General features: G+C 39.9%; 2 protein-coding genes and 2 long non-coding RNA genes across 4 annotated transcripts in view; 1 reads left to right on the top strand and 3 right to left on the bottom strand.

Moving 5' to 3' along the window:
- Positions 1–87, top strand: part of mgat5 (alpha-1,6-mannosylglycoprotein 6-beta-N-acetylglucosaminyltransferase) — an 85384-nt gene extending 85297 nt beyond the window's left edge. The window contains exon 19 of the mRNA XM_079336348.1: positions 12–87. The gene's annotated coding sequence lies outside the window, so the exon portion shown is untranslated. The remainder of the gene's footprint in view (positions 1–11) is intronic.
- LOC306818663 lies at positions 13–2796 on the bottom strand. Its single transcript, XR_013778339.1, has 5 exons — positions 2649–2796; positions 1874–1944; positions 1362–1478; positions 362–1034; positions 13–81 (listed from the first exon to the last, which is right to left on the bottom strand). It is a non-coding gene; the product is annotated as an uncharacterized lncRNA (long non-coding RNA).
- A 505-nt stretch (positions 2797–3301) lies between these two features.
- Positions 3302–4229, bottom strand: LOC306819009. The gene is made up of 2 exons (XR_013778464.1): positions 4136–4229; positions 3302–3516 (listed from the first exon to the last, which is right to left on the bottom strand). It is a non-coding gene; the product is annotated as an uncharacterized lncRNA (long non-coding RNA).
- A 4206-nt stretch (positions 4230–8435) lies between these two features.
- The window catches only part of LOC306818493 (transmembrane protein 163a), a 24886-nt gene continuing 17721 nt past the window's right edge, over positions 8436–15600 (bottom strand). Inside the window, exons 7-9 of the mRNA XM_079336108.1 lie at positions 11118–11229; positions 10834–10975; positions 8436–10115 (exon numbers count right to left, since the gene is read on the bottom strand). Coding sequence (XP_079192234.1) covers positions 10055–10115; positions 10834–10975; positions 11118–11229 — 315 coding nt within the window. The 3' untranslated portion in view covers positions 8436–10054. The remainder of the gene's footprint in view (positions 10116–10833; positions 10976–11117; positions 11230–15600) is intronic.

Here is a 15600-nt window from a genome sequence, read left to right as displayed (position 1 = left end):
TCTTTTTACAGATCTGTGTGCTGCTTTGGAAACTGAGGACATCGACTACTTCTGACATGTGCAGATTAAAAATCTTTCAACCTCTTGTGTAGTATTTTTCAAAGTTATTGACAGTTTAGATTTAGCATCAGACTGCTAACGTTTAAGTAAACATACACTTAATTAGATAAACACCATACTTACATCAACAGGAGAGACTTCTAATGCAGAGTCACTTTTAAAACCTGAAGACACTTTCACAGCAGGAAATGTTAAATATTCAGCATGCTCAACCTAACCACACTATTCTTTGTTTTACACCTGTGTGCTGCTTTGCAAACTTGACTACTTTCAACATGTTTTGATTAAAAAATGTTTCAACCACTTGTAGAGTATCTTTCAAAGTGAAAAACACCTGTCAGTTTAGCTTTAGCATCACACTGCTAAAATTTAACACAACATACACTCACAGAGTTCACCATACTTACATCAACAGTCACTTTAAAAAACCTGAAGACATCCACAGCAGGAAATGTTAAATATTCAGCAAAAAACAAGAAACTGTAAAACATTCAGTCAAACTTTAGGGCTCTTGTCTTTGTTTAAACTCCTCAAAGGAAAATGACAGAATATGTAAACCTTCTCTGTAAGACAAATAAATGGACTATTGGTAACAGATGAGTAGGACTGTTCTGTCAAACAAAAAGACACCATTTAAAGAGTACACAGTCAGGTTCACTTACTTTGCTGACCCAACATTAAAGGCAGGTTGCAAAACTGGCATGACTTTTTTTTTTTTTTAAAGTAGAGAGGCATGATTGGTTTATAGAAAAACTGACAGTGGCTTAAGTTTTTTCAGAGGATATGAAGACAATTTCAACCAAAAACTTAAAAAGTGGATCTGGAGGAAATTACCTGCCTTTAACAGCATATCAGACTTCTAAATGAGAGAATAGTTACTTTTAACATCACTTTTGTTACCATACAGTTGATATATTCTCAGAGATGGCCCAGACGCCTCTTCCTCCTCCTGCAGGATGTGCTGAGAAGGATTTCTGGAAAAAAGGAGGCAGACAGCTTGTGTAAAACATTCTGTACAGAATACAGTCACCTCCTTTTAGATAACATTTTGTGTTGTCATGTGACCCTACAGATGAACTTAATAAAAGTGTGTTCACACAAAGAGAAATTTACATACTGTGTGTTTGTGTCTACATTTAACATTATGTAAAAGTTGTTCTGCTAACAATAACAGAGCATGTGAGATCTCAACTTTCATAATTGATATGAATGCAGCTTATATGCATCCAACACTTAACTGACTCTTTTGAAATCAATCATGGGAGCTGTGAACAGGGTCAGGGAGGAAGTAGTGAACTTACGAGTGTAGATGCCGGTGAACCCAGACTGGATCAGGCTCCTCACCGTCCTGTGTGACTCTCAGCGGAACATTTCATGTCCATCAGTGTGCTGGTTAAAAGGAAGAGGAACCCACAGACCTGTGAAGAGACAAGGGGGGGGGGGGGGGGGGGGGTCATGCATAATACGGTCAATTTGATGTTCAGAAAACAACTGAAGTGACTCAGTGAAATCTAATAAATATATTACACAATGGTAGTCTCATACAAGCTGCACAAACAAACCTCTAGCAGCTAATGTTGACAGTTTATCTGTATGTGTGTTAGTGGAGAGGAGATGCTCAAAAAGATGCATTTGAAAGGAAAAGTGATGTTTACTGAAGAATAATTCATGATTGATATTCTGCATGTTGTATGATGAGTCTTCCACAGCTGTGTAGGTGATTGGATAATGAAAAACATAAATGTAAGAGATGGTTTAAACTAGCACAGACTACATTATATATTTGACTGTAACTGTTGTGTAAAGCACTTACCTGTTGACAAGAAGCCCCTCTGACAGGGGGCGTCGGCCCTCCAGGCATCCGGTGAGGAGGCGACCCCCATACTGAGACAAAGAAGACATCACAGATTAGATTACTCCTTCCATAATAAAAGTCATTCATCACACTGCTCTGTCTCCTCATATATGGACAGGTATTGGAATTTATCCAGGCCTTATATACCTGTACATGTTCTCATACCAATTACTTTTATTGTTAGACTCACAAAATGCTAATACCATCTCTCCTATGAACATATGAACACATAGTCTCTGAATCAGCAGTTTAGTGGACGAGATGGAAGAATTAACTTCATACAAAGGATAAACATCAGCTAATAAAATCTGTTCGTGTCTGTCAACATATCGTCTGATGAATATGAGCAGACAACATTCAGGGATCACTGTAACTTTGTAAATGTAGGGAACTTATCAATGTACCTATAAGAAAAACATGTAGGGCCATTATGTTTGTATTTCTGTAGCTGATGTGGTCTAAAGGATAAACAATAAGGTCAGTCCATTGTTTAGTTAATTCATTAACGTGACACTTTACACAAAACACATTTGCATCTAATTGTATGAAACATAAACCTGATTTGTACTTGTTTTTTTGTAATTGTTTAAGAGTCATGTATTCTTTCCGCTTGACAAATAAATCACAGCTGGTCACAAATTACCGGAAATTCACCGACACGCTTCAGTCTAAATTCAAGAGTCCACTTTCTCACTTCAAACTCAATACAAACTACAAAGAATAAATCACTCACCCCGCCGTGTCCTGGATAAGACATTTGGTGAGGAAACCCCAGTGAAGTTTCACAGGTTTCACACGCGTTCAACGCTGTTTACAGATTCTCTCTGCTCGACTGCTTTTACTTCCGCTTCGTCGCGACACTTCTACGTCATATCCGGGACTGAACATGTTCCGAGTGATTTCTGAAACAACAGGTGACTGTTGCTTGGAGAAGTAGAGAAAGTCACAGAAATCACAGGCTGAGCAGGAAGTGCAAACAATCTGTAATCACTTTCTAGAATAATTTTTACGTATTCACTGACACAAAAGTAGTGTTTGTCCTAATGTAAGCGTTTATTCATTCAACCTGAAAAAGCTGTGACAAGAGCTACATACATCGATTTTGAATAAAACACATTAAGTCCATTTACTTTGTTAATTAAGTACACACTGTTGTATTTGTGCATATTAATAGAGTCAAATGCAGGGATCTTTTCTATGATTGATACACATTGATTTGCACATTTCCCAGGTTTTAATAGACCTTGAAGCAGAGTAGATGCTATGAGTCTTCATTACCTAGCAACCGGGATGACCAAGTTCAACATCATCACCACAAAGAGAAAAGAGGAAGAAAAAAACAAGAGACTGAGTGGGACAGTCATGGTGCAGACAGGGGGCCGTTCGTCACTCTGACTTGTACATTTCTTTTTATTCTCAGTCGTTGTTAAATAGACAATTTCCAGTAAAACACATTCACCCAGGGTGGGACGCGTCCGCTAACTCTTCATTTCTTCCTCGAGAGCAGCACCAAGCGTCTCCACAAAACGATGCAAGTCCATGATAGTGTTGTATAGCGGCACAGGGGCCACTCGCAGCACGCTCGGCTCCCTCATGTCACACTGAAACACACCAAACACAATGTAATGCAGGATAATAATATTTATTTTTTGATCATTTCCTACAACATTTACACAGGCAAAAAACACAACCTAATAATCTAATATTTTATTTAGATTCAGCATCAAACACTTCCTGCATATACTCCCAGTAGATTAGCAATTACTCACACCTGATCCGCTCCAAACAAAACATGACAACAACCTCACATAGCAGAGCACACAGACCAATCCAGACTTTTTTAGCAAACTTTATTACTGCAATTATGCTTCATTTCAATAAGTATTTCAAAAAGCGACGCCCCCTCCTCTCCAGCTATGCAAACACCTTCCTGAGACCTTTTTTACACTAATCGAGATTGAACACAAGAGAAGGTGTGAGGTCGGATCGTGAAAAAACATAACTGTCCATGGGTAATAGTAAAAACTTTGAGTCTAGTTTCTGTCCCGCAGCAGTAAGGGAAACGTGTCTGGATACTGGACAGGGGTATCAGCAAAGAAGGAGTGGCATGGGGCACTAGTCCACAAACTATGCAGCTTTCATTAGTCATTTTTCTGGCCGCCACTTGAGCAGTCTGCCACCAGATGTTATCTGAGACGGAGTGATGTTTCGTGTTTTCACCTTTGGGCGCATTGACAGGGTCTCCCCAAAGGGACAACCACCACAAGGAGAGCAAACAGCTGCAAGCTCTCTGAACACCTTGTAGCCATTATGTGGCGTTAGGGACAGCTACTTCTCCAGTGAAGAGGCGGCAGTGGCTGGCGTGAATCAAAGTGGCCCTCTCAGTGACCTTCACAGCGCTGTGGGTGGTCAGCAGGGACGGCGCTCGGGGGCTTCCCAACAACCCGCTGTCCTGGCCGGAAGGTGTGGAGCGGTCCAGGGCTGGAAGTGCAGCTTTAACAGCCTGATGGGAGACAGAAAGGGACCATGACATATACATACATAACTGGTGATATGATGATTATATACACAGTCCCTGACAACAGCTTATAACCTGACTTTTAATTAATCAGGTAGTTTTAGAAATAATTCACATGAAAGCTAAAACACTCCCAAATCATGTTTAATGTGCTCAAATAAATGTGCTTCACTGAAGAAAGATGAATGAATGAACACAGGAAGGTCAGACAGTAGTTGTAGTGGAGCTGTGAGATCTAATATCTTGTATGACCAGTGCCCTCCCTGCACAAACTGTAATTTCTCAGTTTGCGAGATGAGCTGCATTATTGATTATTGATTGATGAGCTGCATCTATTCATCGAGTCCTGAGTCACCGGAAATGGACCGCAACACAGCCCTCAGGCTAGATTCATGAGTCCACTATATCACTTTAAATTGAACACAAACTACAACAACTAATCATTCACTCACCCCGCCGTATCCTGGAGAAGACATTTGGTGAAACAATCCGTCAACTTTCACAGGTCTTCAATGTTTCTAAAATGATTAACGCTACTTACAGCTTTACGCTGCTCTACTGTTATTACTTCCGGTCAAACAGACCACTTCCTACATCTAATCCGGAAGTGCGTTGAGTGATTAGCAGTGATTCGTTAAATCGCAGTGTGTTATGGCTCTTTGCGATGTTATTTAAATGATTCTAAACTAAGTCTTTGGAGTTTTATATATATATATATATATATATATATATATATATATATACATATATATGTTTCTAATATATATATATATTGGAGCGCAGCAAGTGGAAGTGACACGCTGACTTATTTCCGCTTAGCGTGTCATTCTCAGGTAAACGGCTCATTGGGACAAATCAATACATACAATACATTTCAATAAGGATGTACGAATAGTGAATTAACTGACAAACACCTTTTACATCAGTCTTTTTTCCCTCCTGAACTTTGTTTCTCAGACGTGTCGCCTGTAGTGTCACCAGCGCCCCCTGCTGTCCAACAATAAAAACATCATTTCCACTGAAGAAACTAAATGTCCCTTTCGACTTTACACTGTCAATATTTAAACTGGCCCCACATTGTCTACATGTTCTGATTCTATGTTCTCAAACTGAGGTTTGTCACAGTGGTCACACTCAAAACCCTGAACACGCCTGACCTCAGACCCTGACCCAGGGTCAGGCCTGGATGACCTTTAGCACTTCTATTCACAGACAGCAGAGGGCGCTGACAACCTGTAAATAATGCAAATAATCCAAACTCAACTGAGCAAAATAACAAAGGTAATTTATTCAATTACAATCACAGGAAGACTATGTCCTTCAAATTAAATATACTTCATGTCTTTTTTCATTTTTTAGAGCTATGGACAGTTGTTAATGTGAAGCAATGGCTAAAACGTGCACAACTGGCAGCTACATCAACTTCAGTATTAGAATGAAATGTAGTGTTAACGAACAAAAGCATTCCTGTGTGTTTGTGTCGGCATGAGGAAACTTAAAGACTTACCAACTCACTGCATTTTGTCTGTTGTCGTCCTCACGTCCTCTGTGTCTCTTTTTTTAGACTGCATTTCATTCATCTGTTTTCAAGGATTGTAATCTTGGTGTATACTGAAGCTCAGGTGCGTCAGTATATTTCTCACTCCACCCTTCGGACTAAAACAGCATACAAAACACACAACAAACATCATAAACAATATCCATTTATTTTGATATTCCAGAAATCTTCAGATATATACTGCACTTTTATTCTGATTCACACGCAAAAGATATTCTCAGATTATTTGACACGCAGTGAACGTAAAGGGAACTCATGGTTAAACAGTTTAACGGCCCTCTGACTGAAAGCATCTGCAAACACGGATGATGACGTTTAAATATCGTGTGTTTAACAGATCTCAACTTATAAATGTTAAAAACATCGCTGATAGAAATCCGAATGACAACAATCCCTCACAGTGCATTGGCGTGGACTATGGCACATATTTGATCAAGCTATTCTTAATGATTCATGACATTTGCATTGTTTACACACAAATATAAACAACGTTCAATACATCAGGATATCCACTTCTACGTCTCGACACCTATATGAGAGAGGTTATGAGGTTTTCAGCAGACAGATCAAACATCATAATAAATGTTTTTATATACCGGCGCGTTGATGTTTCTCTGTTAAGGCATGAAATGAACCACGAGGTCTACTGCAACAAAAGAAGTGTGCGAGCGTCACGCCGACGTCACAAAGACACACAAGTCACAGGACATCATCTGCTCCATCGTGTTTGTGAAGAAGAAGAAGAAGAGCGATATTAGACACTCATGTAGGGGGGCTTCTAAATCTGGTTTCAGGTTTATTATATACTGAAGGGAGGGATCCCAGCACTGCCTCCAGATGTTGTACCTTTACATAGAGGAGAATAGTAAACACCAATGAAGTATTAATATGAAAATATCAATGAACGAATGCATATATTTTACAATATGTAACAAGGGGGAGCCCCTGTAAACCTGTCGCAAATGTTAAATGATAATGTTGCTCCACGCCAAACATTTATCGCTCCAAATTTCATTGACGTCGACACTTCAGATCATTTTACAACTAATTCCACTTTGACTTCAACCAGTTGATCGTTTTTATCCTTAATAGCATAAATTACATTTTGCATTTCTCGTATGAATGTTCCTACTCTGTCATGATTTCTCTGCTTTGATAACATATTACACTTTGTTTGCTGTCGTGCGTCACTGATGAATCAAACGTCTCTACAGCAACATCCGCAGGTCAACTATGTGTTTCAGTCATCTTTGTTTATTAATCAAAATAACGTCGCTCTTAAAATCTACCAACTTATTAAAGTGCAAAAACAGCAATCACATGGCTGTCATTTCAAATATTGATTGCACTCCTTACACTACATGTTGTTCTGATTTGGACGATTCTGGCGCCATCGTGTGGATAAACCTTAAACTGCATATAAGAAAAAACGCTACCGTTTGTATCGTGGATGGTCTTGTTATTTTCCTGTACCTGCACTCACTCTTGCGCTCAATTCAGTTCAATCCAATAAGCTTTGTTACCATGGAAAACATACATTAACATTGCTAAAGCTTAGTAAAAATAAAACAACACAAATACACATAATATAAGAATAAACAAAGATTCAATATTTAACGAACAGAGCTGTGTCGGTGTAACTTGTTTTTTTTTTAAATACAAGAAAGAAAATACAAAAAAAATCATTATTATATTTATAATAATTATAATTTAATTTCAATTTTTTTAATGTAAATACAGATGAATTATTTATCAAACAGAGGTGTGCAGGTTTACGAAAAAAAAATCCCAAAAATATATAACAAATGATTATCATTTACTTTTTACTTTGTTTTATATATATATATATCTACTAAAGTAAAAGTGTGTGTAAAGGTGTATGTACAGCTGTGTGTGTGTGTGTGTGTTTGTTTTTACATCAGTAAAGGAAGAAAAATGTCACACATTCTTCCTTTAAGTTGACATGGAGATGAGTTTAGTCTCTATAGAAAGTACCGGTACACTTAAAGCATGAGGGGGTAACTTCATCACTTCTCTTACAAACATCTTAAAATGTGCATCAAATAGAAAATGTCTCATTTCAAACACATTGTAGGCACTAATACACTACAGTATACTGTTGAATCCCATGACCTCAAAAAAAGTCCACGTTTGTACTAAAATTGTGACTTATACTATTCACGCTATTGTGCGCCATAGTTCGCCAACACAGTGTGTACATTCATTTTAGTCAACACACACGAGAAGATTGTTGTTTGCCTTTAAAATCACAAAACAAGCAGTAGATCCAGACTGAGGAGGACACAAATATTAAACTTGCCCATTGTTCAGGGATGTGTTTGTAAAGTCTAGAGAATTTCAGGGCTAAAAAAAACTGTTCTATAGTGATTAAAGTGGACGTGATCCAGCTTCAGAGTAAAGACGGGGACCGCTCAGTCTCCATTACCAAACTATTAGACCAGAAATTGCTGGAATCCTTCACAGTATTATAAAGAAGTATTTTATAAATTGCACATTTCTACGTCACAGCTTGTGGACAGATGTGGAATAAAATAAAAGTGGGTGTAAAAAAAAAAAAAGAAAGCTGTCAGCTCTGAATGACAGCTCTCACTTATGGTCCTTTGTCGGGCATCAACAATAGAGAGAAGATAGAAGATGATTTCAAACGCTGCCGCCCCTGCAGCCTTAAAAAAACAAGTACATGAGGAGGTACATTTTGTAACAAAGCACTAAAATAATAACATGACCATCATGTTTGCCTTCGAGTCACGAGTATTTAAAGTCACCATGTTCACACAAACAAATAAAATGTCGCACACACACACACTTTCAAATTTGATGTCGCAGATGTTCACAATTGTGTGCAACGGCTGATTTGTTTAACTAAGCCGAACTTATAATTCAATTTGAAAATGGGAAACATCAGCAACGAATTGAAGGTGTTGATTTGTGTCTTTTGGCTGTGGAAGTGTCGGACGGCGAAGGAGGAAAAACAAAGAGAGGCCGACTTCTTGAATCTGGAAGGTGACCCAGATACACATTGGGTTGTGTTTTTTTTTTTTTATGCTCAACAAGTCTCGACTCTACACTTCCTCTCAAATGAGGGAGAAAAATAATAGCCAGAGCATGTTGCTACCTTATTATGACACATGACCGAGTCAGTGCTGACAGGGAGCAAGAAATCAGCATTCATATTTATCTGATCTAATTAAAATGTTGACTTTTAAATACTAGTCACAAAGGTGTGCTGTGTTCATAGACTCAGGGAATAGATTTCAATAAACTCCAGTGTGTGTAGTACCTCTCATGGGCAGCAGGGGGCGTAAACTGTGAATGAATATATCAAAGGGTTTCATTTAGAGAGGTAGCAGCTTTCTCGTCACACTTACATATTTTTCATCACTGCAAACAGGATGTTACTAACTCGGAGTGTGAGACGTGTATGAATACATCCTCACGAGTCATAAAAAAGGTAGACTACCTTCTACATCCATCAGTTAGAGCTGACACAGCTGAGCAGAAGGCCTCGAGGAACCATGGGAAAATAAACGGTGTTGTTTTGACAGGGCGATGAGGGATAACTGAGGTGTGATACATCAACTGGCTGTACAAAAATGGCTTCCCTTCTCTGGAGTTATGAACTCTCTTGGTCCATTTAAATTCTGCAGTCCGAGCTCGTCTATGTTCTCTGTCTTCTTTGGACGTTTCTGCCTCGTCTGCGGCTGACTCGACAACTTTTTATAGGAACTTTCACGGTTTTTCTACGATGTTTTCAACCACCTTGTTTACACGAGGAGACAGCCATATTCACTTTTAAAAGACAATTAAAGATATATTTATGTACATCAAACACTTAAAAAGGTCCCAATCTTTTTACCAGGCTACACCGTCCGGATCCTCTTAAATCTTTGAATCGGAGGACTCTTTCGACGCTGAGCTGAGAGCACTGACTCCAGGTGATTGTCTTTGCAGGGACTGTAGGGACTATCCTCCCGTCCCGTTAGCTCCGACACATTCCCCCCTATGCCCTCCTTTTCTCCCTATTTTTCCTGTTGGTGAACCGTCACTCAAAACGCTCGTAGTTCCTGGTTTGTCGGATCCGTGGGACCATGTCCACCAGCAGCCTGTGGAAGGAGAGACGGTCAGATCTTTGTTTCGATATCGTGTGTAATGGATGGGCCTGATTTTTGGAGAAAGTTCTATTTTTAGCACAGACTTTAAATATTAATGGACGAAGGCTGAGTGACGTCATCCATCTGTGACTGCAGGGGGCGCTGAAGGCTCACGCTGTCTCACCCTCCTGTTCAGTCAACCAGAGCTTCATAGTGTCTTTACTGTACATACAGATGTGTCAACATCTGTGCACAGTTGAGATAAATGTTTTGGTTTTTCAATTTCAGCCCAAAAATCCATCAAAGTCACTCTGAAGCTAACAGCTAACGATATATATATTATATTCATATTTACATAACTACAGTATACATGACTTCACCTATTAGAGACAGGAAGAGTGAGCTCTGTGTTCATGCAGGACTGGATGGTGTTCATGTTTCATTTAGAGGCTCCAACATGTTAAATTGAACCTCTCCTTGTCCAACCATTATCCCACCAACATGTTGGTGAAAACAGTTTTTTTATTGCGAGTATAACTCAAGTAACCAACATGCTTCCCAATCTGAAGAAAATATATATGTTTTTGTTTGGTATAAAAATTTTAAAAAAAAAAGACTCCAAATCAGCTTCGGGCCAAAGCTGAGTCGTAGAAATCGCTGAAAGTGACAAAATGCCTGAGACTTCTCTCCGCGAGTCATTTGGTAAATATAACTTCTGGCGGTCACTCACTTGACTCCGTAGGCGAGGATGATGAGACCAATCAGGACGCCTGTTGTCCCATCCAAGTACCACACTTTGGGTTCGTGCTTGAACACTTCAGCACTTATCAGGATGGAGAAGCCCATGATTGCACCCACCAGGGAGTTAAAGCCTGGAAAATAAATAAATAAATAAAAGATTACTTTTAGGCGCCGAAAGTTCGAATTCAGTCGTTGAAACTTCCCCTCGACGACTTCTATAGCCGGTTTGTTAAAGTGACGATGGGTCACACCAATGTTTGTGTGTGCGCCTACCGTCAGTGACGAGGGCTCGACTCGTGAGCACTTTGCCGAGCATGAACTTGATGACGGCGAGGATGAGACACAGCAAGCCGCTGATGATGGACACGCTGAACAGGAATCCATCCTGAGCGAGACACAGAGAGACAGACCGGTCAAGGGTTTTTTTTTTATCTCACTCTGGCGTTACCGGCGTCCCTCAGGGTACGACGCTCGGTCCTCGCTCAAAGGTCACACGCCTCGTCCATTTTTCACAGACTCCACGCAGAGAAGACGGTTGACTCACAGCTCAGTCAGAGATTGATTCATAAAACCCCCTTCTCATGACCGTTCCATCGAACTGCAGTGCTTTGCTCTCCATGTCATTGATTAGCGTGTGAAGTATTTTCATTCTCTCTCTCTTTGATTCTAATAATAAAAGTTCGACCGGCTGTGAGTCTCACTGGAAAGCACGTCAGCTAAATGAAATGTTCATTCAAAATAAATGAACTGAGGAGAGAAAATGAGCTGTGCCTTTGAGCCAACATGAATATTACACCGCGGCCTTGGAGCCATGAAAATAGCTACTTTGGCGAGCTCGCAGACATCAAAGAGGAGAGACTGCGAGAGAGCGTCAGCGTGCTGAATAAAACCCGAGTCAGTAAGTGAAATCTAAACAGCACATCATCCTGTAAAGACTGAAATCGTTCCTCAGCTAAGCAGCGTACTAACAACAAATACAAAGAGGAAGGGTTAGCAAAGCCGTCTGCACATGCTCCCCAGCTCATTGTGAGTCCAACAACAGACACGCACGGCAGAGAAGAAGTCGCCTTGTGCTCTGCGTTTGGAGATCATAAAGCAAAGCGTACAGAGCGGTCAAGTTGTCACCGTTCACTTTGCTGCTTGCACGCTGCAGAAGAAGCTCCAGTGTTAACCAGCGGTAAGGGGACATATCGTTACCTCCTGTGGTGGGTTGAAGTGGTGGAATATGTTAAGTGTGTGCTCGTTGTGCAGCTCAACGTTCTGGTTGAGAGTTGTCTTTGGGTTATTATTTTTGTTTTTGCAGTTCTCCTTCCGTTCAGCATGAGTCGAATATTATTATGAGGAAAAACCCCAGTGAGCTTCTTTATCTACATTTAATGTATCTGAGCTGGCATTTCACACACACACACACACACACACACACACACACACACACACACACACACTCACACACAGATGAGTAAGAGGTATTGCTCATGCCTAGAATATGAACCCGGTGCTTGACATTTACATTTGACAAGCAGAGATCGTTGAGCGGCATATCAACATGGTACGGACGGTTGTCTTGAGTTTGGGGGGATGGGAGGAGTCAGCAGGTTCATTGTTTATCACGACTTGACTATAACGAGGTGCAGATAACCAAATGGAAACAAGGCTCCGTAGAGCACATTAAAAAAATAATCCTTGAAGGACAAACTGAGAATTTAATTAAGAACCAAACCGGTTTGTTTACTTGTGAATTGAGTTCAAGTTTTTATTGAGCTTTTACCTTGTCATTAGCTTTGACTGAGACTAACAATAACTGGGCTTACAGGACCAGCAGGAGTAATTACCTGCAGAAACCAAACATCCTCCTCTACATGTCCTTATTTCCATATCGTTCCTCTTGCTCCTTCTCACCGCTGCATACCTTAGCAGCTGCTGGTAACATTTCAAAGCAAGGAGGAGGAGATGTAGACGACAATAAAAAAAACCACCTTGTGTGCAGCATTATCATTCAAAGAGGGGCTGTGACACATAAACAAACGATGGGAAACCAGTCCAGTAGAACCGAAGCGTGTGAGAAAAAAGGAGAACGAAATGTTTCCTGCTGCCTTTTGTTTATTCTGTGCAGCTCAGCAGGCAGGTCTCTCACCCTCACTGCAGCCAAAGATGACTGAAAGGGAAAGCCCTGTTAGTCCAATGAATCAATAAAGGATTTGAAAACTTATTACATTTTGAGCCTAAGTGAGTTGCAAAAGGTTATTTGAAACTCCTAATGCCTTGTCATGGCATATTTTTGTTCTGCAGCTAATCCAAGAAAATGAAAAATAGGATTTAGATTCTTACAGAAATGAATTTGGCTTTTAGTTTTTTACCCCATACAAAATAATTTCATAACATTTTTTTCATAAGCATTTAAAAAAAAAAAAACTCAACTAAAAAGTAAGTGAATGAAGGAGCCTCTGATTATACACAAACGTTCATTTTGCGTAATCAGAGGCTCCTCTTTAGAAAAGACAAAGCTTAATGCAAATAGGTGAAGTATTCCTTTAAGGGTTAGCCCATCCTTAATTGGTATCAATTACAATAATGTTCAAAACGGATCCATGTTAAAGCTCCTGTGAGCAAGTTTTTTCTTTGTGTTGATTTTGGCGCCCCCTGTGGACAAAGTGAGAGCTCCTATTGCTTTACTGTTTGTTTTTTTTCTCTACATGCTTAAGTAGTAGCTTTTTCTGCAACCGAGTCAACTCATTGAGAATCTTTGGGGTGGAAAAAGTAAACAAAGGCTGTTTCTCTTTGTCCGCAGCAGCAGTTTCAGGCATTGAAAACAACTTAATAGAAATAGTCACTGTTTATGCATCATCAGTATTAATTCCAGTCAGTTTCATAACCAGCTAAAACATTCTCACAGGAGCTTTAAGTTCCTTTAAGATGCTGTATTGTCATGTAGTTTAGACAAAGTTTTAAATAGCGTTTAAGGAAATAGCTGCCTTTAGAAATGTATAGATGAGCTGTCATTCAATGACTCATTAATACATCAAATTATATCACTTAGCCAACAAGGATTGCAACTTAACCACTCTTCACAGTAATTCAAAAAAATTAAAGTACAATGTTCCCATTTCTAGCAGCAGGGTGCTGAAGCTATTTCAGGAAGTGTGAAAGCTTAAAGTCTTCACACGTGAGATTTGTGACATTCTTGCTGGTAATAAGACTGTTAGCTAGAGGCGTGACGCTTCACAAACGTTTTGGTTTTAAAGTTCATGCTGTACTTTGATTACATAATTTAATACTGAAATTCATGTTCATTCAGAAATTGCAGCAAAAACCTCAAGAACAAGATATTCTGTCTTTTTTAAAGGTCACCATGTTTTTCTAACACTTTGTCTCTCGTCTCTCTACAAACCCCTAAATGATGAGAGAAGACCGTCCTCTCCGTCTTCTGCCTGCTCAAACAGGCTGTTTGGAGATTTCCCCTTCATGACATCACAAAGGGCAGTAACCCCTCCCCCAGGTGGGTGACACTCCCACAGCGAGGTGTTGTCTATGTCACCTTTAAAAAACGTTTTTTCTAGTCTGTCAAATCCCAGTGTGGTCCTTGTTTAACACGAATGATGTCAGTGTTTTTAAAAAGTGGCGGAGATAAGTTGGAAAATGCGTGGTAAAAGATTTCTGTTGACCAATCACGATTAAGCCGTTTGTGTATGTTGTTTGCTTGCTTGTCAATCAAACTGTGCCCACTCGCTCTTCATGTGGCAGGCTGTCATTTGTGCTTTCATTTTTTTGAATTTGGTTGCTGCAAATTCAGACAAAAAAGATAAAAAATTAAATTGAAGCTCACTCTAATAAGACTTATCTGGGGAAATAAAGCGGGGATTTGCCCTTGTGAATATTTTCCCCGCTCTTTTTAAATAACATTTTTATAAGCGCAGAATGGAAGATAGAAATGATGATAACTCCAGTACCTGAATCGAGCAGAGCTGCATGACCCCCCCACATCACACAGATAAAGGATAACAAAGCGTCAATGATAGGCAGAATACAGAAGACAATATACTCTCATACACCAACGCAGCTCGCTGATTTATAAATGAACTTAAAGCTTCCAGACTGTGTTTTTTGTCTCAAGGGAAAGTAAAGAGTGAAAATCTTAAACGTTTCAATACAAACAGACTGGTCACTATCCTCTTTAAACCTGGCCTTGGTCTCGCCTGACCCACTAACCTTTTCCCGTACCAGCTCGGCGAGACAGCCAAACTGTGGAACATGCTGACCTATTAGATCTGCTGTCTGTTTCGACGGAGTGACAGGGACACGTTTGAGTTGAATTTCAAGGTAAACAGGGCTTTTTTAAGCTGTTTCAGGCTTTTTAGTGATATCCGAGTCTCTGGCAGTGGGGGTGCTGTCACAGAGGGAGGGGAGGATAAGTCCCTGGCTGGACAAAGTGTTTGTTCTATCTGGCAGAGCTTGAAAAACACCCACAAAATCCACCAAAAATCCCACCATATACCTTTTTTTTTGTGGGGCTTAATTTTTAGCACTTTGAGGGCAGAACCTGCTTTGACCCTTTTTGACAGTGAAGCATCATGTGCCGCAGAATGTTAATGTGTTTGGGTTTGTAGCCTAAGTGCTTAATGGGTAACTTAATCTAGCCCATATGGTGGCTGCTTTAATCCAAAATATTCCCCATATCCGTTTGAAATCACATTTTGTCCCCTGTCCATTTAGACGGAGACAAATGTGATGCTAAACAAAGTGCACTCCATTCTTCTAT

This window comes from Symphodus melops (genome assembly GCF_947650265.1).
Source record: "Symphodus melops genome assembly, chromosome: 23".
Classification (NCBI taxonomy): Eukaryota; Metazoa; Chordata; class Actinopteri; order Labriformes; family Labridae; genus Symphodus; species Symphodus melops.
Note: the sequence above shows the minus strand (reverse complement) of the source record. Positions and strands in the feature narration are given on the sequence as shown.